This window comes from Odontomachus brunneus, unplaced genomic scaffold (genome assembly GCF_010583005.1).
Source record: "Odontomachus brunneus isolate Ranch 3 - 2012 unplaced genomic scaffold, Obru_v1 Obru_scaffold_134, whole genome shotgun sequence".
NCBI lineage: Eukaryota > Metazoa > Arthropoda > Insecta > Hymenoptera > Formicidae > Odontomachus > Odontomachus brunneus.
Genome location: NW_022639584.1, coordinates 111,601 through 132,917, shown reverse-complemented (window position 1 = coordinate 132,917; position 21,317 = coordinate 111,601). Strand labels below are relative to the sequence as shown.

General features: G+C 31.9%; 2 protein-coding genes across 5 annotated transcripts; one reads left to right on the top strand and one right to left on the bottom strand.

The window, feature by feature from the left end:
• Positions 1 to 379: 379 nt before the first annotated feature.
• Positions 380 to 4,327, bottom strand: LOC116850083 (cyclin-Y-like protein 1). 2 transcript variants are annotated; one of them, XM_032827940.1, is made up of 5 exons: positions 3,690 to 4,327; positions 3,290 to 3,633; positions 2,724 to 2,944; positions 2,215 to 2,501; positions 380 to 2,105 (listed from the first exon to the last, which is right to left on the bottom strand). In XM_032827940.1, the coding sequence occupies exons 2-5, from the start codon at positions 3,519 to 3,521 to the stop codon at positions 1,817 to 1,819; spliced, it is 1,029 nt and encodes a 342-aa protein (XP_032683831.1). In that variant the 5' UTR covers positions 3,522 to 3,633; positions 3,690 to 4,327; the 3' UTR covers positions 380 to 1,816. The 2 variants fall into 2 exon arrangements, with proteins under 2 accessions (XP_032683831.1, XP_032683830.1); XM_032827939.1 differs by having other exon boundaries at positions 3,290 to 4,327.
• Positions 4,328 to 6,576: 2,249 nt separating this feature from the next.
• On the top strand, positions 6,577 to 21,255 carry LOC116850114 (reticulocyte-binding protein 2-like). Of its 3 annotated transcripts, none has more exons than XM_032828011.1 (44): positions 6,577 to 7,184; positions 7,338 to 7,520; positions 7,620 to 7,819; positions 8,002 to 8,017; positions 8,409 to 8,488; positions 8,645 to 8,828; positions 9,138 to 9,347; positions 9,422 to 9,559; positions 10,344 to 10,391; positions 10,482 to 10,526; positions 10,601 to 10,723; positions 10,896 to 11,039; positions 11,175 to 11,231; positions 11,367 to 11,504; positions 11,621 to 11,716; positions 11,890 to 12,021; positions 12,094 to 12,204; positions 12,299 to 12,394; positions 12,493 to 12,633; positions 12,717 to 12,743; positions 12,835 to 12,918; positions 13,043 to 13,135; positions 13,199 to 13,357; positions 13,438 to 13,539; positions 14,948 to 15,007; positions 15,141 to 15,230; positions 15,313 to 15,459; positions 15,589 to 15,684; positions 16,004 to 16,066; positions 16,139 to 16,234; positions 16,796 to 16,879; positions 17,002 to 17,145; positions 17,362 to 17,409; positions 17,508 to 17,611; positions 17,717 to 17,817; positions 17,897 to 18,126; positions 18,209 to 18,457; positions 18,562 to 18,642; positions 18,726 to 18,863; positions 19,012 to 19,200; positions 19,337 to 19,483; positions 19,687 to 19,928; positions 20,019 to 20,211; positions 20,321 to 21,255. In XM_032828011.1, the coding sequence occupies exons 1-44, from the start codon at positions 6,969 to 6,971 to the stop codon at positions 20,522 to 20,524; spliced, it is 5,529 nt and encodes a 1,842-aa protein (XP_032683902.1). In that variant the 5' UTR covers positions 6,577 to 6,968; the 3' UTR covers positions 20,525 to 21,255. The 3 variants fall into 3 exon arrangements, with proteins under 3 accessions (XP_032683902.1, XP_032683901.1, XP_032683903.1); XM_032828010.1 differs by having other exon boundaries at positions 17,714 to 17,817; XM_032828012.1 differs by having other exon boundaries at positions 12,723 to 12,743; positions 17,714 to 17,817; positions 20,321 to 20,524.
• Positions 21,256 to 21,317: the final 62 nt, after the last annotated feature.

Genomic DNA, 21,317 nt, shown 5'->3' with positions numbered 1-21,317 from the left:
TATATATATATATATATATATATATATATATATATATATATATATATATATATATATATATATATATAATTTGTCAGCGCTATGAATCTGTGACAATTTTATACATTAATCTTTTATAATGTATATAATAGTAAGACACAGAGATACACAAGTGATATATCGATATACTTAAAATAATTTGGATATATCAAGATATACACGTATGTATATGTAGTAATGTGCATTATAACTTTGCCTCGCGAATCTCTAATTGGAATATCTCGTGGTAAGTTACGTACATGTTACGTCGAATATCAATAAATTTTACTCGAAGCATGTTGCATATTTTCGCTCGTTTAAAATGTTATTAGTAAATCAGCCGTAACTTTGATTCTTATTAAATTCAGTCAATATATAAAATGCTTTGGATAATGAATAGTTGACTAATATATATCACAAGTTATTTTCTCTCCCATATAAGAGGACAATACACAGATAATGCTAGGACTAAAACTCCTTTTTTCTTCGATAATATACTTCATTCGTATGTTTTATTATTATATTCGCATTGTAAGGTCCCGGACTGACAAAATTTTTGCGTAAGCTATCGAGATATATTAATACTGCTTGACAAATAAGATCAATATATCTCTGGTTTTATATGATTAGTATAACACACGTTTAATCAAAGCAATTAGAAATTGTTTAAATTGAAAGCGAGATTTAATTTGGAATTTTTTTCTTATTACATTTTCTTTAAAGGGATGCCATGCTTTAACTACTGATTTTTTCCTGCAAAGTTCATGCCATATTGGTTGAACAATTTTTAATAATATAATTTCAAATAAAGTTTTATGTATGTTGTAAGATGTTTTTACAACATAAAAATATGTGCAAAAATAAATTGCATAATATGCAATGAAAACAATACGAAATTTCCAAATTGATATCTCGGGCTGTTACTAGTTAATGTAAATTGCCTGATACAAAAGTTGTGCAGCTTACATTTTCGAACATGTGTTTGCTCTGCTTAGAAACATCTCAATTGCTGCGTTTCAATTGCAAAGAGTTGCTGTATCTTTACAACTGAGTTTAGAAGCTTAAAAATATACAAGGAATTTGCAAAAAGAATTTTTTGTATGTACGGTTAGGTTTTCCGCTAAATATAATAAAACAAAACAGTACACAATTACAATACAAGATCTAGACGTACAAAATATTCGAAAAGGCCGATCGTGCTAATCCAACATGATATCTTGACGATCGCTTCTACGTTATCGGTATTTTTGTATTTCATTTAGCACTTTGGCATCCCCTTAACTCCTTAACGTGGATAACAAGAATGACTCATTGAAAGTGACAATAAACCGAGAAAATATCTACAGGTATAATTACCTGTCACGATTTTAAGAATGAATTTAAGTCAGTTGTAAGCTAAATCTGTGGTAGGTTTTTCGTTATGGTACAACTTAGCAATACACCACGTATATGTAATGTTTTTAACATCTAACTCGGACAATACGTAAAACTGCGTTCGCAAGATAATGACTCTGTTATTCGTGTGATGTATATAATACATCGAATGTTAATCCATATCGATTAAATAAAGACGCAACATAAGTGTTCGGTAATCCAAACAATTCCTTTTCGATGAAAAAGATTAAAAATCACTTGGTAACAATAATGTTTCTACACAAAATTCCACGTGTACCTTCATTTAAAATATGAAATAGTGACCATACATACGTTTACATCCGCTTATCCGCGGGGTTTTAAAAGAAGTGCTTGCGGACCTCGTCAGGGCAGATATAAACATACCCTATATCCGTATATACGTTTAAGATAAAATAGCGATGCTACGTCTAGGTCCGCCTATGCATACATTGTCTAAACTGGACCATTTTTTAACACCGGTACGTAAAGCCACGGCTGTAACCTTGTCCTCGTAGACTCTGGACATAGCTTCTAGCTTCTGCGCCTTTTCTTTACTAAGAGGTTCACTAGGGAATGTTAATTCGTTTGCTTCCGCAAGTGTACGAAGGTCGAAGTAATATTTGGCATATACACTCGAAGGAACATTTATGTTGAATTGTAGCATTTCCAAAAATTGTCTCTCCAACTCGTTCCTAGACGATGATCACACAAATTGATCCGATTAATACAATATACATGTAGTTATTTTCATTGGCTCTGCTAACAAAGAAATTGAACTAAACAATTGAGGGAGGAACTTACATGTCTTCCACAGTGATGTCTTTCAGTATCTGACAATAATCTACATTCCACACCGCCTGATCGTCCCAAACTTTAGACGCCAATAAAATAGCTCCTAAAACTATCCGTTTCCAGTTAGCTGGCGTAATATCTATTTCTGCATAAGTAAGTAGGCGTTCTAAGTAAACCAATGTTATAATGGCACATTCAGCTGTGAGCTGAGCGGCATTAAACAAAGTCCTCACAAATTTATATATTTGTTTGTGCTCCGGATTATGTTTATCGTAATCATCTGAAACACCATCTCTCTGAAAAAGAAGGATTTACAATATAGAAGTCATTTAATTTTGTCTGAGGAAGAATTGTGACTCATTGTGGAGCAAGTTGCCGAATCTCATGATTCAATATACTTAAAGTTACTGTAAAGTTCATTAATCTATCCAGATATACAAATGAAAAATGTAGAAATAAAACAACGATTAGCTACTCTATGCAAAAATAATGAATATCTTTCTTTCTCCTCAAATTACCGTTAAAGGATGTAGTTTCTCGTCGAATATATCAATCTGCCGCTGTGAAGTTCTATTCTTAATATGGTAATAAACAGCTAAGGCAACGCATTTGACGGTATTTTTTAAATTAGGTTGTGAGACTGTGCTGTCATCTAGATATATTGTACTGCAGCTACTACTTTTCTTTAAAGGCCTTGTATCTGCTATCTGATGTTGACTTTTTTTTCTCACCATGCCATCTAAAAAGAGATTAAATCAGACACCTTTGCCCTGAGGAGGAATTCATATCTTGGCAGAAAAGTATAAATTACTGTCTAATCAGCAACGTAAGTTCTGATTGACTGTGTTCAGTATAGAAAACTTTGTAACTATTGTACAATTCTGTACAATAGTCTGAATCTGATTAGCATATGCTCTTAATTTCAACCAAGATTAAGAGCATATCTCAATCAGATTCAGAAATTTTACAACTACAAAGCAACTTTCTCTGTTGAACACAGCCATTAGCTTCTGCTTTTCTGCCAAGGTGTGAATTCTCCTTGAGTTTGTTCTCTCTCTCTTTCTGTAACTAATGCAACACTTACTCTCTATGGCTTGTTTTGAACGTTCCATAAAAATAGTTCCTGCACACGGATGCAACGACGGATCAGAGTCCCAGTCTTCAGGCTCACGTTCACTGATATGTTGCAAATTATTAACGCTAATCCCACCCTCAGGCAAGTGTTCCTCCAGGTTGCGAGTGGTACCTTCGGAGCCTGGTTCCTTGCGTCCACTTTGTGGACTAGAGTAGACACAGCAGCTATTTTTGTTCCCCATGTTTCCATATAAACTCTACTGTCAGCCAGTATGCTCGCGTCCTGCCGCGCCTCACGTTACGCTTACGATTAGTCTTAATGTATGCGGAGGAATCAGGCCGCGACAATCGAACCTGCAATATATGATTGTACGGATCGTGACTCGACGATGGGGATACCTGCTGCTCACATTTCGTTGTTCAATAATGATCAGCTGACGGGGCCGTTTGTACGATCGACGTGACTCGAGCCGCACGTCTGGCTCATGTCGGCGACGCTCGCCGATGCTGGCACGCGTTGCAGGTAAGCTTGCGAGACTCTCGGTGCGAGGGCTTCGCGCGATCGCAACGATCCTCCCTCCGCACCTCTCGTGTCCCGAAGAACACTGGGTCGGCTCGTGTATCGCGTGACGTTTATTCTGCGACTGTCAGAGAATAAGGCGATAACGCCTCGAGACAGTGTTCGTGCCGGCCGAGCTTATCGTTTCCGTCCCTATGGTTAAGCTATACGGTCGCGTACGGCCGCGACTCGTGATGCGGCTCATTGTTGTTGCGCGGTAATTCCATCCTTGCCGCACATTTACTTCGTTCCGGACTCGAACACTTCTCCCCTCAAGTTTTTCTCTCTCTTTCTTTCTCTATCGATGGATTGCGAACAATTTTGCGTTGGCTTCCACTTACTCCATTACGATTACATGCCGACTCGTCAAGTATGCATCAGGATTAGAATATGTGTACTTGTAGGTAGGGATGGGCAAGTTTTCTCCACTGAAATATATGCTACCTGGAACGCGCGCTACCTCTTGAGTGTTGCGGGATGAGAGAAAGCATGCTTGTAGGTCTCGAACAGCGCTCTGTCTTTGTCTAGTACAGTCTGAATCAAAAGCTAAGTCAGCTGATTTCTAAACATAGGTCGAGTTTTTTAATTCATCGATGGATCCATCGATGAATTAAAAAACTCGCCCATAAGCTGAATCTCCGAATTAGGAACCATCTTTGCTTTGTTTTATAATAATTTTTTGCTTAATAATAAGTCGATAAGTGAATACTGATAAATGAGAAAAAATATATATATTTTTTTATATCTTAAACTTTCGTTCATAAGCTTAAGTCATTGCCATTCAGTGTGTGTGTGTGTGTGGTCATTTTTCATATTATTTCTTACTTTTAACTTGGATTGTATCACATTCTCCCCACTCTCGACTATATTATGAACCAGACAAGGATAAGAGAGGAAACAAGGAATCTCTCTCTCATCCCGCACGCCTCAAGAAGCAGCATGCGTTCTAGGGCCCTTATTCTTGAAATAGTTGCGTATACGTAACTTTTACTGCGCAGGTTTAATCATACCATAAAATAGTTGCGCAGTAAAACTTACGTATACGCAACTAGTTAGAGAATCGAGCCCCAGGTAGTATATATTTCAGTAGTTTTCAACAAATGAATCGATTCTTCTTTTGTTGACTGGCCTCTCGATGTTTCTGAATTCATTCGATCCCTACGTCTATGGTCTTTCTTTTTAATTAGACCTTACTGGATTTCGTTGATATTGTATTACAACTTAACTCTGCCCATTGGCTTGGTTTACATCGTGCATTTGATACGCGTACTAAATAGTAACTTTCTATTAGATAATCTCAATATCGATGATATATATAAACAACAATATATTAAGCTGGTATAATACTCATCAACAAAATGTATTGATAGAATGCATCGCTGTTGATATGCATTGTCGATATTAAGATTATCTAATAGAAAGTTATTATTTAGTACGCGTATCAAGTGCACGATGTAAACCAGGCCATAGAGACAAAGGTCTATCTAACCGGTTGTCGTGAGTTGTAGCTTTGCTATATTCCACAGTTTTCGCTAGTAAGGCTGATATTACATGTGTCGTACGACAAGCTTTTCGGATACGTTTATTGGTTGGCGAATAGAGTATTTCTAGGTTCTCTGTTTGTCAACCAATGAACGTATCTAAAAAGCTTGTCGTACGACACGTGAAATATCAGTCTTACGCGACAATTTCCTGAAAAATTGAGGAAATAAGATTGAGGAAATAAGATACCAACGAAAACCTCTAGACGACATAATTTTAATTTCTAAGGATTACTAACATTGTTTAAGTTGATTGATAAGCTGTTATTTTTAGCGCAAACAGGGGGTCGATTGTATATTGGCTCCTGCACACAAGACACGGTAATGCTTGCCGCGCGGCAGAAGTTTGCGCGACAGCCAATCAATATGCTGCTTTCCGTAATAACCTTCTAGTTCTTACGGAAAAACAACATATTGGGTGCTTTCCAATTGCTTAACACATCTTGACACACATGTATACAAAACCAGTTTACTGGTCACATATTATCTAAAATTTCTTGTAAGATAATATGCAACCAATAAACTGGTTTTGTGTAACACAGGAGTGCGTTCAGATTCTTCATCCGGGTGCACTCTATTACTAGAAACACTATAGTATATGTTACATATACTATAGCACTTCTAGTAATAGAATACCCGACTGTGTAATCTGAACGCAGCTCAGTGTACGCAACTGAAAAGCATCCGACACGACCAATAGCTATGTTCAAAAATCCTACTCGATGGGTAGAGTTACTTTAATAAACCAATCATAATAAATAAATCTTAGTTCCTTTTGCTCTGATTGGTTAATTAAATGTTACTCTACTCACGGAATAGGGTTTCTGAACGCAGCCAATATAGATCGGTCTTTAGGTAATGTAACTGTTGTGTCTTGCTGAACGAAGTTACTGGGTACGGTCCAGTAAGCGCTACAATTGCTTTATAACGTTTTTACTTCTTTCTCTTTCTTCATTTGAATCTGAGAAATAGAACAAGAAAGAGAAACGCTGCGCAGCATTTACGTAGCGGTTACTGAACCGCGCCCACTATTTCTATCAAGGGCTGCGTTCCAAAATTCTACTCGATGAGTAGAGTACATTTGATTGACCAATCATGATAAAGAAATTCTAGTTATCTTTGTTCTTATTGGTCAATTAAATGCTACTCTACCCATCGAGTAAGTTTTGGAATGCAGCCCAGCTGATGTAGTATGACTCAATGACGGGACGGACAAACTTTACCTTCAAGTGACAAATTTCAACGAGACGATCTATTTATCTCAACGACCTATTTATTTTTCTGCAGTAATATTGGATAATAATGATATTTAATGACATTAAGTTTGAAACCAACTGCAAGTGAATAAATAAAATTTAAAAACTCCGAGAAGACAATTTATTTCTTAGTAAAAAAACGAATATCGATCCATCGGTCAAACATTACCCAATCCTAACCTCAATTCCGCAATTGGTTTGTGACGTGCCTATCGTTAAAATGGCGAGATAATGTGTTGATATTTATTTTAAGTGCATTTTTGTTGAAGCGGGTGTAGGGAAGCTATAAATCTATTAGCACGCATCAATAATTATTGGATTTTATGTGGAGCAATGCATTCGATCAGTGCCAGCTTGTCAGGTTCCACAGACGTAAACGTTTCGACGTTAGTCAAACGAGATCAGAACTGCAAAGCGATCGACAACAGTACTGGTGAACCGTGCGGCGAAACCGAAGGTCTGCGTATCCTCGATGAATTCCGCAAGTTATACGAGAGTCGCATCGAGAAAATCGATGGAGAGTCTGGCGGTGATTTTGACAGAGTTTCCGTAAGCAATATTTGTTATAAAAAAAGTCGCATATATAATTTATTCTAGATTATTTATATTGCACATCTCTACGAAACAGTGCAATTTTAATTGTTTAAAACTACAGATTAAAAATATTTATTCAAAGCATTGACTGAAAGTTATGCTTTGTAGACAAAGTTACAGATAATGAGCGATTGGATTAAAGACTTGGGAGATCAAAATACTATGCTAGTACAAACAGTGCAAGATTTGGAGCAAGCTGCTTGCAGTAGAGTTAAGTTATTGGAAGAAAAATTGAAACAGTCCTCGCAGATAGTGGAAGATAACTTGACAAGATCAAATTGTTCTGAAGAAGTAAGAGATAGTCAAGCTTCATTAAATTGTTTTAAGACCTGTGAGGTAAAATACAATTCTATATATACAATTATTTATTTGGTTTTCCTTTTATTACAGGCTCTAAATATTCTTTCAAATCGTGTCAATCAGTTACAAAAAGATGAGAAGTTCCTGGTTAAAAAAATAGAATATTTACAGAGTGACATTAGAGGATTATTGGAGTTAATCCGACGTGCATGCTGCCAAAATGTCTGGAGCCTTGAGGGTATAACATTTTTTGAAATTCAACCTAAGGATATTCCACTTCCACCACTGAAGTAAGTTCAAAATACTTATACAATTAAAAAAATACATATTAGTTTATAATATTTATTATTATAATTATTTATATTTAATTTATTATTTATAATTAATTTATAATAATTATAATAATATTTGTTATAAGATATAAAAAATTCTTACAAAATATTTAGTAGTAAAATCTGTTTTATTATTACAGCTGTATTTGTAACCAGGTAAATATGTGTATAAATGCAACGAAGAAGCTCAGACTTATTTTAGATGTAGAGCACAGAAAATAACAAAAGTCAGATTATCTATTAAGCAAAAGTACGTGATACAATGCTTCTACTGTATGTTTAACATGCAAGCTTTCCCTGCTCCCTGCACCCTTTATTAAATTAACTGTTATCAGATACACATGTGCATATATATATATATATATATCCATATTGAATAAATGATTAGTGATCATATTCAGTGGAATTGATTGTGCTTCTAAACAGTTTTCTTATTTGTATAATACTAGTGATTTTTTGGTATGTTGCTGAGCAAAATAAGCAATATGTTTTGGTGTATTATATTATTATCTTGCAATATTATACTTGATAATATATCTTAAATTAGGAAAAGGTAGACACCGAACAAATAAGATCCTTGAATTTGGAAATAGAACAACTTCAAGAGAATGAGAAAAAGATGATTAGGTAAGAAATATAATAGATATCTATAATACATCCATTTTTATATGTGTAAATATGTTAAAATTATATTAAAATACTAAAATCATGATAACATGATTTATACTAGATTGTATTTTCTTATATATAATACACATTTTCACATGAATGTATGCTTTCCAGATCTAAAATGGAACTGGAGGGAAAAATAGAAGATTTTAAAACAAAATTATCAGTAAAGGATGAGACCATAAAGAGATACGCTTCTAGACTTCAAAGCTTTTGTGAGAAACTCAAGGAGTACTCTAAACAGACAAGTCAAGTTATTAATCATCCATTGACAATTACTTCTGATCAGAATTATGATGTAAGTTCATTTTCTTTAATTATTGTGAATAAATAAGTGATATTCTAAATTTTAATTTTTTTAAGTTTTCATGAGTTTCAATATCCAATTATCGATTTTTATAGATAATTTGGAGGCAATCATGTTATAGTGGATAAGAATTATAGAAAAGAAAAAACATCTTTGTTATTGTTGTGATAATTACTTTTGTTACTTTTTATAGTATGTTTTGAACATGTTTTGTGTAATTACATTTTACTAACAAAATGTATAGTTTTCACAAATTTTCCAATATTGGAGACCAACAGTCTTTTAACTGTTACTGTTCAGATTATGTTAACACCTGACATTCTGGAAAGTGTGTTAATTACAAAAGATACAGAAAACAAAAGTTTATATCGACATCTCCAAGAAGTCGAATCCAAGTATATGGTGTACACTCACAAAAGTAATATTGATACAAATAATCTGCAAAAACAGCTTGAAGAGGAATCTAAGAAAGTACAACAGTTGCAGGCGGAAGTGGCTCGTTTGGAAGAGGTTAGTCACCACATTAAAATACCTATTTTATAGTTTACACGCTACATTTGAACATTTACTGTTATTGTTTTTAGGAGGTTACTGAAACACGGAATGCGATGACAAAAGTTGTTACGTTAAAGAATGAAAATTGTCATGCAAATATAGGAAATAGTTTCAAGAATGAGGTGATTAAAGAGATGTGTAAAGAATTGAAGAAAGTAACTCTAGAGGTACGAAATAAATTCTTATGGTGTAAATTCACTATTTCTCTAGTAGAAACCAGTTTCTCATTTTTTGTTCACACATGTACAACATTAATATCGCCAATATTACTAAATAATATTTTTTAATTTGTTGTGTGTGTTATCATATGTTTAAAACCTTTTTACTAACCTTTCTTCATATATATATACGCAGCGAGACACTCTTAAGTCACAAGAAACCGTTACAAGAAATAGTCACAAGAAATCGCCAAAAAGTCTATCAATTATCAATACAACGTTACAAGACAGATCGTTCATTAATAATTGGCACTTTCGGCACGATGCAACTACTCGATCCGGTCGATCTAAATATTCAAAGAAAAGCGACAAGAAAATTGTGCAGGCCATTAGAAAGTTGTCCCCACCATGTAAAGACAATAGTTTCCTGCAAGATAGAATCGACTGCATCAGATTTTTAAAAGACGAAATTAATAATACAATCCTAAAATGATTTAAATTTTTTTATAAAACATTTATATCACAAATTGATAAATAAATTTATGGATCTATATACATGTGTGTAATCAATGATTTACATAATATTATTAATGTTTTTAAAATAGTTATAAATTTGTTTCACGATATTATCCATAATGATTAAAATATTGCGTGTATTAACATGATTGTCTTACTTTCAAATCTAATGTAAATTTTAAATAAGATATTCTTACATGTTTTACGATGAATATAATCATTCCATTTACATGTTAAAAATTTGCAAATATATAGACTTTTTATATAATTTTTCCAGGATACGTCTCCTCGGAAAGTCCGCGTTGATACAAGTAATTATCCACAGGTAAGTTGTGAATCAAATCTGAACATGTATAGACATTAATGCGTTATGCGTAATATGATATTGAATTGATATATTCTGTTTTTCTTTTAGATATATTCTCCACCTTCAATAGATCCTACACGTTATTCTAAAAAGGTTTGTTTGAAAAATTATATTTGTATCTTGAAAATGTATTAAACATATCATTATATCAATAATTTTATTTTCAGGATGAACTTCTATCATTTCTGAATGGTACAAAAGTCCATATACAAAAGGAATGTGAGATTTTATCTGATTTAAAATTAGAACTGAAGAAATTCGTTGAAAAATTGACTGATAAGACTGCTGAGGTAAGAAAGCAGTATATCCTTCCTAAAATTGTAATAAAGTGGAAAAAAAATATCTTTGCAGGAAAATACACAGATCTTTTAAAACATCTATTTAAGATATTAGTTGATTGTTTTACACTAGCTTATGGCTCGTATTGTTATAGAGTTCTTTTTAAAAGAATATATTTTTTAGGCGGATAATTGTATCATATCTGACCACGCAAATAAAAATAGATTTTGCACGAGCGACATGTCGGATAAATTAGGCAGCTGCATTGAAATTATTACTAAGATGTACTCTGAAAGAGAGAAAGAAATTACACTTTATGATTGCATGGTAAATATGCAAAATTAAGAAAAAATTATTTTATTTATTATTCCATAATTATTTTCTTATCAGTCATTCACGTATTATATTAATTATATTATATTTTGACACTGATTGATTTATATTTTGACAATGATGATTTAGATAAAGAAAGAAGAAAGTCAGTGCCATTGTGGATGCGGCGATTCGAATAATATTAAAGTAAGATTATGTCTTTTATATATATTTTTTTTTCATATACATATGTACATGATTGTTTCTTTGCACCATTTTAAATGTTATATTATAAAATTAATATTTTTATGTATATATATATATATTTTTTTTGTGTTACAGTTAAATATAAATAGTGCACGACAATTCAAGCTGATGGAAGAATTTAGAGTATGTACTGTGGAGGCTCAAGCAGCAACAGAAGATATTCGTGAGGAGATAAGCGCCGTTGTTTCGATATTTAATTCACGGCATCAAAATGTACGTCTACATCGATAAATAAATTTGTATAAGTTTTTGTGAACAATTAATACTAATTTATGAAGGTGATAGCAAAAAGTAAAAAATAACTAGACTTACACTGTTTATATTTTCAGTATGAAGACTTGAGCAAGATGGTCGTTAGTGTACAAAGTTGTTCAGCGAAAACACGAGAAGGGCTATTAGAAGCCATCAATAAACTAGAATTACAAGTAACGAAGATATTAATGAAGATAGAATATATATTAAAACGCATATGCTTGTAATGCACATTATTAAAATATTAAATTATTAAATTATTAAAATATAACAGCGCTATCTTCAAAAAAACATTAATTATCTTTGCTATTTTTGTAATTTAAAAATATGTCTTTATTATTACCAGGAAGAAGAGGGATTGAGACGTAGCGAGAGAATTGCGAATAGCAAAATTAAACTGAAAGATATAAAGAATCAAATTAATCTCGGGCAATCAGAATTATTTCGCTGCATTAATAGTATACGAGAAAATATACAGGTTTGAATAGTATATTTGTTAAATAATTATTTTAACTGATTTACGTCGTATAAAATTTAAAATAAATTTCAGGAATGTAATCAATCCGGATATATAGAAGCGTGTATCAGCAATGATTTGTTAACTGTAGTAACAGAAGAAGTTGAACAAATACTGACTAATTTGCAGTTCTTTCAAACTCAGGTAAGAGTAATACATAGAAAAGTAAGGTACTTTATTCTACACTTATGCCAGACATATGTATGTATGTATGTATTACGCTAATATTATCTATTAGGGCGGTTGTATAACGTCTATACTAAAAGGATTAAAAAGCGGATTATGTGCTATAGACTGTTCTTTAAGGGATTTGCAGAAGAAAACTGGTGAAGTAGTAAGTATCTCGGAAGAAACGTTACCTTCATGTAAAGAGTTAAGACAGAGAACATTATCTATAGTTATAAATTTCCAATTGCGCAATTATCCGTGCAGATATTAAACAACGAAGTTGCAAAAACGACATTCTGCGAGAAAGAGAGTAGATTGGCTAAACTCGAGGAAGAAGTAGATTGTGCGCATTCAAAAATGCAGGACGTGTTAGAAACTTTCCTTTCCACAAAGCAAGAAGAGAAGGTTATTATACATACTTTTATGTTTAAAAATGCAATAAATATATAAATTAATGTATAATTAATAACACGAATGTTATGTCATAGGAGCAGTTCCCTCACTTTAACAATCAGGTATTAATCAATACAACTGTTGCAAGAATTTTTTATCTTTCAACTCATATTATTTGAATGTGAAATTGTTTTTATATATACTGTCTTACAGGGAATAAATGATATAATAAAAACAAAAGAAGATTTACATAAATTAAGGAAGGAATATGACGATCTGAAACTTAATATGTCACAGGTACGTGAATATTTAGATTATTTTGTTTTTTATGACACTAGATATATAATGATATATGACAAACGTTTTGTGTAAATTATTTATTAATAATTTGTATATTAAATATATATATACACATTTGTAGCAAGCACGTCAACTGAAATATGATGAAAAACTGAATAAGTGGGAGAATCGTGTAACTGATTTGGAAGATCAAATTAGAGTGTTACAACATGAGGTAATTACAATATTTTTTAATTAATTTTTGTTTGTCGAGCTACATAGTATTCCTCTGCAATAGGTAAAATGCAAACAAGAAGCAAATAATTTCTTGAAGAACAGCATCCAGTCTACGGAAAAGGAATTGATGGATGTACGATCGAAGGCAGAAAATTATAGGCAGTGCCAGAGCAAGGATAATATGGAATTGAAGAAGAAAATAATAGAACTGGAAAATATTGTAAGAGTATCAGTTTTTAATATATTTTCAAGATTACTTATGTGCTCATGTTAATATTGTAAATAAACATGGTTTTTTAGATCAAAACACAGAAAAAAGTAGAGAGTAATCTGCAGGAAAGTCTAAATAGTCTAAATAACGAATCAAAAATTAAGAAATCTACAGATATCTCAAATGTTTTCGTAAGTAACATCAATTTACTAATCATATAAATATACTATGGCTATAACTTGAAACCCGCCTTTTTTTTTGCAAAAATTATTATTGCCTTTATTTAAGAAACAAATGAAAAAAATACATCAATTAAAGTATTGGCCACCGTTAGATATGACTTTTTCCCATCTTTCTGGTAATAAGCGGATCCCATGGCGAAAGAACGACTTATCTTTAGAAGCTATCTGTCTAGTTAGAGACTTATTTTTCGATGCTTTTATAAGAGTTGAAATGTTCCTCTGCAAATACGTGTGCCACCGACTGAAACAAGTGGTAGTCAGAAGGGGCACAGTCTGGTGAATAAGCCGCATGGGTAGCACTTCCCAGTAAAGTGCTTCCAATGTTTTCTTGACAACCTTAGTGACGTGAGATCGAGCGTTGTCATGAAGCAAGATCACTTTATGCTGTTTTGTCTTATATATTCTGGTCGTTTTTCGCGCAATGCTCGGCTCAAACGGATTATTTATATTGTTGGTAAAGATCCCCTGTGACTGTTTGATTAGGTTTCAGTATCTCATAATATACCACACCCTTCTGGTCTCACCAAATACAGAGCATGGCCTTCTTCCCATGAATATTGCGTTTTGGCGTCGATGTCAATGGTTGGCCTAGGTCACAAATGGTTTTTCGGTGTTTGGGCTTATCGAAATAGATCCACTTTTCCTCGCCAGTCAATTCGATGCAAAAACCCTTTTCTTTTTTACCTAGCAGCATTTCGGAGATAGTTTTTCGCCTTTCGATATCTCTTTCTTTCAATTCATATGACACCCATCTTCCTTCCTTGTATACTTTTCCCATGGTTTTTAAACGCTTGGAAATGGCTGCTTGAGTAACATTCAACGTTTCTGCAAGTTGATTTTGTGTTTGACATGGATCTTCATTAATCAATGCTTGCAGTTCTGTATCTTCGAATTTTTTTGCTGGCCTGGACGTTCTTTATCATTTGTGTCAAAATCACTAAGTTTGAATCGTCGAAACCATTCTTTGCAAGTTGTTTTTGACAGAGAAAGTTCCCTATAAGCTTCTACAAGCATTCAATGAGATTCAGAAGCAGTTTTCTTCAAATTGAAATAGAAAAGCAAAGCTTCGCGCGAATGATGCTTATTTGGTTGAAATTCAGACATTTTCTTTGCAGTAAATAACTATGTTGTTATCACAAACAAACTTTTATATACTGAATATTATTGATAGAGGTCAAAATTATAAATGATGCCTTCCTTATCCTGATGAGGATGCCTTGTTCATCCATTACAGTTGACGATTGTCAAAGTTACAGCTATTTATCACTAGATTACGGGTTTCAAGTTATAGACCTAATATATTTTCTGTTTTTTTGTACGTGTTTGCTATAATGTAACATGTTATTTTACTGAAAAGTGCATGGACCATGGCACAGAGGCAATATTTTTACGTTGTGACTATCCATCTAAACATGAGGTAATTGTCGAATATATAAATTCAATGAATATTGCTTAATCACTAATTAGTTACAATTGCAGATATTTGCCTATAATTTCTTATAAATAAGATCTTAATATTGATTTGTATTTTGCTTATTTACCGCACACAGAATATATCTCATTGGTTCAAAACATTGCAAGATGCAGTGCAGTCTTCCAAACTAGTAGTTCAGGACTTAGAAAGTGAACTTAAAAGATTGGTTTGTACATTTAACTCTATTCCCTCTTTTTCTATTATTATAAATTTTATAAATGTAACATTTATTTATTTTCTATATACAGATATGCGATGAATCGTCTAAATCCTCTGTTTCGACAAGATCCGTTGTGACGCTGATAGAAACATTGGAAAAATGCAGAAAAAGATTGAACACTTGCTCTGATGAGTTAAGCAAGCTGGAGAGTGCTGTATATTCTAAAGAGAAACTTGTGAGTTTTGTTTATTATCATCTGTATACTTATACATCACTTATAAATGTGTCAATTCATCAGATTATTTAGAAAAACACGTATTATTAAGCGTATCATATTAAGTTTTAATCGAGCAAACTCCTTCAGTTGGAAAATCTGGAGAAAGTTATACAAATACAACAAGATTCCTTAAAAATGAGCCAAGCCGAAGTGAAAGATTTGCATCAAAAGCTACAAGAGAAGGTAAATTAAAAATTGAGAATTTTAAGCAATATACAATAATAGATAAAAAGTCTTACGATACTAGATTATATAATCTATTTTTATTACTTCATGACACACACATGGTTTTCTAATTTTTAATTAAAATTTTAAATATTGCATTGTATAATGTCGCGCGTTTTTTTAAATAAGTAATTCAAGTTATTTCATGTTGTCACTTTCCAAACACCTAAGATATTAGTGCAAGTAAATTCTATGTACTTGTCAAGAATAAAATCTCAAGGTATGTGATCTTCCCTTAATATCATTATTAGAAATATAAGATAAGACCTCATTACAGATTGATAAGCAAAGTTTTACTATCGCACAATACGAGAGAGAAAAGAACGAGTTGCTGAAACAGGTTTGTTCCTTCTCTATCATTTCCATTAGAGCATACTAAAACTTACGTTCTACGTCGCGTTATATTTTACAGAATGAACTTCAAATTCAAACTATTGGGCACTTACAAAATGCTGTTGTTGAAGCTAAGAGAAATTTGGATCAGATGGGACATAAGGCGATGAGTGATGTGAGTGAACTGAGGCCAGCGATATCGTCTTCAACTTTCAATCGTAGAAACGTGCATGACGTTTAAATGTGAATTATGAATAGACTAAAATTGCTATTTAGCTTTGTTGCCAGATTATATTGATTGCAACGACGTTACAATTGTAAATAATGTTGATCAGTGATTATTAAAAGTATGACTTGTCGAAGATACGGACTATTATTGTTATTACATTTTTTTTGCCTTTTGATCATTTTACTGTCGCGACATTGTAAATGCAACGAATGTGATGAGTACTCTATGCATGATGTGTGCTCATTTAATTTCTTGTATGACGATTTTGAATCGTTTGATGCTTTTACGACGTTAGCCATATTTGTATATCCTACTTGCAAAGTGACAAGAGATCACCATATACAAATGCAACTGTTTGGATTAACAAGTGCCCTAGATGATCAAGCTGTGGCCGTTATACTATGCAATTAACATGATAACATAAAGCATATTATATACGTGAGTGTTGTTTGCTTACAAACCTAAAAGATAAGCGTATGATAAATAAAAATTGAGTTATTTTTGCAGCTCTGCGAGAAAGACGAAACTATTCGTCAATTGATGATGTGCGTTGATGAGACACAGGAGCAATACAACGAATGTTTTACAGAGGTATGTGTACAGGAATTATTTGCATGAAAATCACAACGTTAAAAATATCTAGATTGCAAAATAATCAACATGCACACTCGACGTATTATTGAACGTTAATTATATTTTTGTATTTTATAAAGGCAACCAGTCAGGACTTGTTATTGGATCTGCAACGGGACGCTATTGACAGTCTACATAAAAGAATTCGTTCTCTGGAATATGATAAATATTTGAACGCTACTATATTGCATACGACTTATTATTCGATTTTAAATGTAATACAGGTATGGTATAGGTTTTAATTTTTTAAATAATTTGCACGCGAACGGTAGTCGAGCTAATTATAAAAACCATGTACGCTTCCAATAAACAAATGTTCGTAATAAACAAGTGTTATACTTTTTATAGTAGCGATAATATTTGTAACTATATATATTTTTATATTAAAAATAGGCGAGACTAATCTTTTATGAAAGTTATATTATTAGAATTTTTTTCAGGAACAAATATATGGTCATATAAAGGATTTTCAAGCACTGAGATGTAAGGTATGTTATTTCATCCTATATAAAAATTTCATCCTATATAATTTTTTCTGTGATCATGTAATATGCTTGTCTTAATTTTTAAATATATCTTATTACAGATGGAATATTTCGTACAGGCAAAGAATAACTCTAAATGCCAATGCGAGAACACAAAGAACATGTTAAATTATACCGAGCAGAAAAGACCATTAGACCAGTTAGAGTAATGTATCTCCTTTACTTTAAAATTTGTTGTTTTTCATATTACACACACTCACGCGACAACATACACACACACAAATATATATTGAGATAAATCTTTCAGTAGTACTTGTTCGTGCGCGATATGTTCTAAAAACGAGAGTTATGATACTGCAAATTTGGAATATATTTCACACAATTGTGCATCGTATATGGAGAGACATTCGAGTAAGATAAATTATATAGATCTGCAAAATAAGTAGAAATTTCAGAGTATTAGTATAATTCAAATATTACCATTTTTTAGGTAAGGAAGTGGATATGGAGAATATCTGTCAAATCCAACGATTAAAAGCAGAATTGCAGAAGATAAAAGATACTGAATGCGATTTAAGATGCGAGAATCAACAACTCAAAACCGATCTCCAATATCATATATCGAAAACTGAAGATTTGATAAAGAAACTAGAACATATCAAACAGAAAGAAACTAAATATAAGGAACTTTTATCGCAACTAGAAAATGGAGAAAGAGAGGTGATTATATTTTGACACACACACACACATATATATAAATTATGTATTTCATTATTTTATTAACGTCGCTCAAAATTTACAGATTGAGAATTTAAATGGCCAAATTATTAATAAAGAAGAAATTATTAGAGACCAATCTCATGAACTTGAAGCGCTTCGGAACAAATTTCTTATGAAGAACCAACAAGTAGAAGAGGATTTATTCGAATTAAATACATCGGAGCAGGAAATGTTAAATACTTTATGTGATCGAATATATTCTTTGAAAAGACTACTTCGAGAGAAATCCGATTGCATGGTTAAGTTGCAAGCCGATTATAAATTGCTTGAGGTACCGTTAATTGTACCAATAATTAATGCATATTAAAACTAATAGAGTTATGTATTAGCTAATCAGAGAGATATGTATTTGTTAATCATATTCTTGTGTTTCAGAATGAGAATTCTATATTAAAAAATCAGAATAGTGTTATTGAGAATCAAGCTAAAGACAATATCATTCAGTTAAAGGAAAAGGTGATATTTATATAAAATTTTATTAAAAATTTGTTAAGAATATGCTACATATTTTATAATTAATTTTTCTAAAACTTATTTAGCTTAAAGAAATACATTTGAGATTACATCAGACAGAAAATAATTATCAGCGAGTAACTGAAGATTTCAAGAAAGTTCAAGATAAACTATTGTTAGCAACAAAACGAGAGGCTGACTTGCAAGAATCGCTAATGATTCTGGTATTTATGTTGTTATATAATAGAAATTTTACTGTGTGTTACACATATACGCATACATATGTGTGCGTCATAGACACACACACACACACACACACACACATATATATATATATATATAAGTTTTCAAAATTGTACGTATTTTTTTTAGGAGAAGGATTATTGTTCAAAAATATCAAATGTAGAAAATGAAGCAGTCAGTCTTCGCGAATTAGTAAATAATCTAAGCGAAGAATTGGAAAAGATAAAAAAAGAGCTTATATCAAAGAATATTACGTTTTTTGAAATACAAGATAAATGCAAAAATTATGCCGATCAGTTGGATGTTATACGCCAAGAAGTATAAATACCATATAATAATTTTATTGCAAATATACTAGATGCATTAAGAAAATTACAAATGAATTCTTAGTGTGACTAAATGTTTTATAAGAATATAAAGAAGCATTTAATTAATACACCATTGATATTTTTAGTTTGCAAAAGAAAAGGAGGAACTGGTGAAGGTGGAGGATGCAAATTGTGGCTTGAATCAACAATTGCAGGCATACATGGATGAAAACTACTATCTTGGTCGACAGAATATTTCACTCAAAGAAAATAACTCTACTTATATGATTGAGGTACATGATATTTTTCATTTAATTTTTAACTTTTAAATACATTGAATGTTAATTTGAAATTAATTGAATATTAATTTAGATCTTTTATTAATTACCATCACACGTTAGTATTTGCAGTAGCTGTAAACTTTATGATCTAATATGTTCCATAACATTGACTGGAATTCAATAAATTAAGTATTAAATTATTATATCCATTACAGTTACAAAGTATGCGTAAATCTCTGCTCGAGCTAGAAAAGGAATGCTATTTAAAAGATAGATCACTAATGTACATGTCAGCTGACTTGACCGAAGCAGCAGTAAGCAGATCAGAACTTTGCAAGGAATCTCAACATATAGTTTCATGCATTCGCGATTATATGGACCAACAGAAGAGATGCATTGAACACTTGACTAAGAATCTGGAAAACAAGCAACGATACATAATGCAGCTTGAGAATAAGTAATTAATTTATCTTTATTTGTATTAAATACAATTTCGTGTGTGTCTCTCTACTATATATTTACTTAAAACGGAAATAATTTTTTTTAGAGTTCTGTTGCTTAAGATCAAGAAGTTGAAACGAATTAATTTGTTGACAAAACGAAGAAGAATGCATAAGCAGCTGAGCAGTAGAGGTTATAAGAGAATACCCATCAACGGTTATATCTCGCCATCAGATGTACAAAGTGCAGGCACACACATAAGTGTAATTCCAAGTTCAAGCTACACAGACTTATACAAGGTTGGAATATTTGTAGAAAATGTTTTATGATATAATTAGTATATTATGTAACGATTATAATTACTGAGTAAATTTTATTTAGCAATAAAATAATATATCTCGTTTTTAGAAATGTTTCAGAACGTCAATCAGAACAAATCGACGTACATCGACATCTGACAATTCATGTTGGTTTTCCAAAATAGAAGATTTAACAAACAAGGTGCGTAAGAGTAATCAACGGTGGAGATCAAATTTTAAAAACGGAACAGAATCTGACACTTCCTTAGAGGAGAGCCGGGATTATGGTTATCAATCTTCTACAAGTAAATGAGGAAGAATCAAAAGAGATTTAATTCAATCTTAATTAAACTGAAGAGAAATAGCGTGTGAGAAGTTTGGCGTTGAATATAGTCAATCGTAAAAATTTGTGACGCGATTTACGTTAATTTGTGTCTTGTGTTATTTCTTTTGCATGAATCTTATTTTATATCTTATACTGTTGAATGTATCCTTATTTTAGATAAAAATAGATATTTTTTACAAATATCTGATTTATACTGTACGAACATATTTATCGTAGCTGATCATCAAATCGCACAATGATGCGATAATGAGTCATGCATAGGAGATGTAACAATATAAGATTTTCCAGGTATATTTCGCGAAAAAATTCAAGTATTGTTCCAGTTTCATTCGGCGTAAATATTTCTGCACACTTTGGTGGATCCTAGAATTATTGTGAATACATATTAAATGTATACTTGCATCAATTTTTAACACGTGTATGTGTATTCAAAATTAATATTTAATTACCACAATAGTATATAAAAGAACTTGTTCGAAAAAATATTTGTGTATTTGTTCAGCTGTGTTCCAATAGTTTGTGATATAAAAATGGTGAGTTGAGAGCATTAATTCTAGGACTATTGAAATTTGATGATCGGTGAATAATTTCTCTCTGAAATATGGGTTTAAAATTTGATATTTATGTTTATATCTATAAACTCTAAATAATCACATATAGTATATATATATAATATGAATTGGAATAAAAAATTTTATACTATTTTATAGCATATATATATATATATATATATATATATATATATATATATATATATATA

Excerpts from the sequence above, each read along its gene's own strand:
- LOC116850114 (XM_032828010.1), top strand. The coding sequence starts at position 6,969 with ATGCATTCGATCAGTGCCAGCTTGTCAGGTTCCACAGACGTAAACGTT. Across the intron at positions 11,040-11,174 it reads TTACACTTTATGATTGCATG|ATAAAGAAAGAAGAAAGTCA; the intron begins GTAAATATGCAA and ends ATGATGATTTAG. Across the intron at positions 16,067-16,138 it reads AGAACGAGTTGCTGAAACAG|AATGAACTTCAAATTCAAAC; the intron begins GTTTGTTCCTTC and ends TATATTTTACAG.
- LOC116850083 (XM_032827939.1), bottom strand. The coding sequence starts at position 3,521 with ATGGGGAACAAAAATAGCTGCTGTGTCTACTCTAGTCCACAAAGTGGA. Across the intron at positions 2,502-2,723 it reads AGAAACTACATCCTTTAACG|AGAGATGGTGTTTCAGATGA; the intron begins GTAATTTGAGGA and ends CTTCTTTTTCAG. Across the intron at positions 2,106-2,214 it reads GACATCACTGTGGAAGACAT|GAACGAGTTGGAGAGACAAT; the intron begins GTAAGTTCCTCC and ends ATCATCGTCTAG.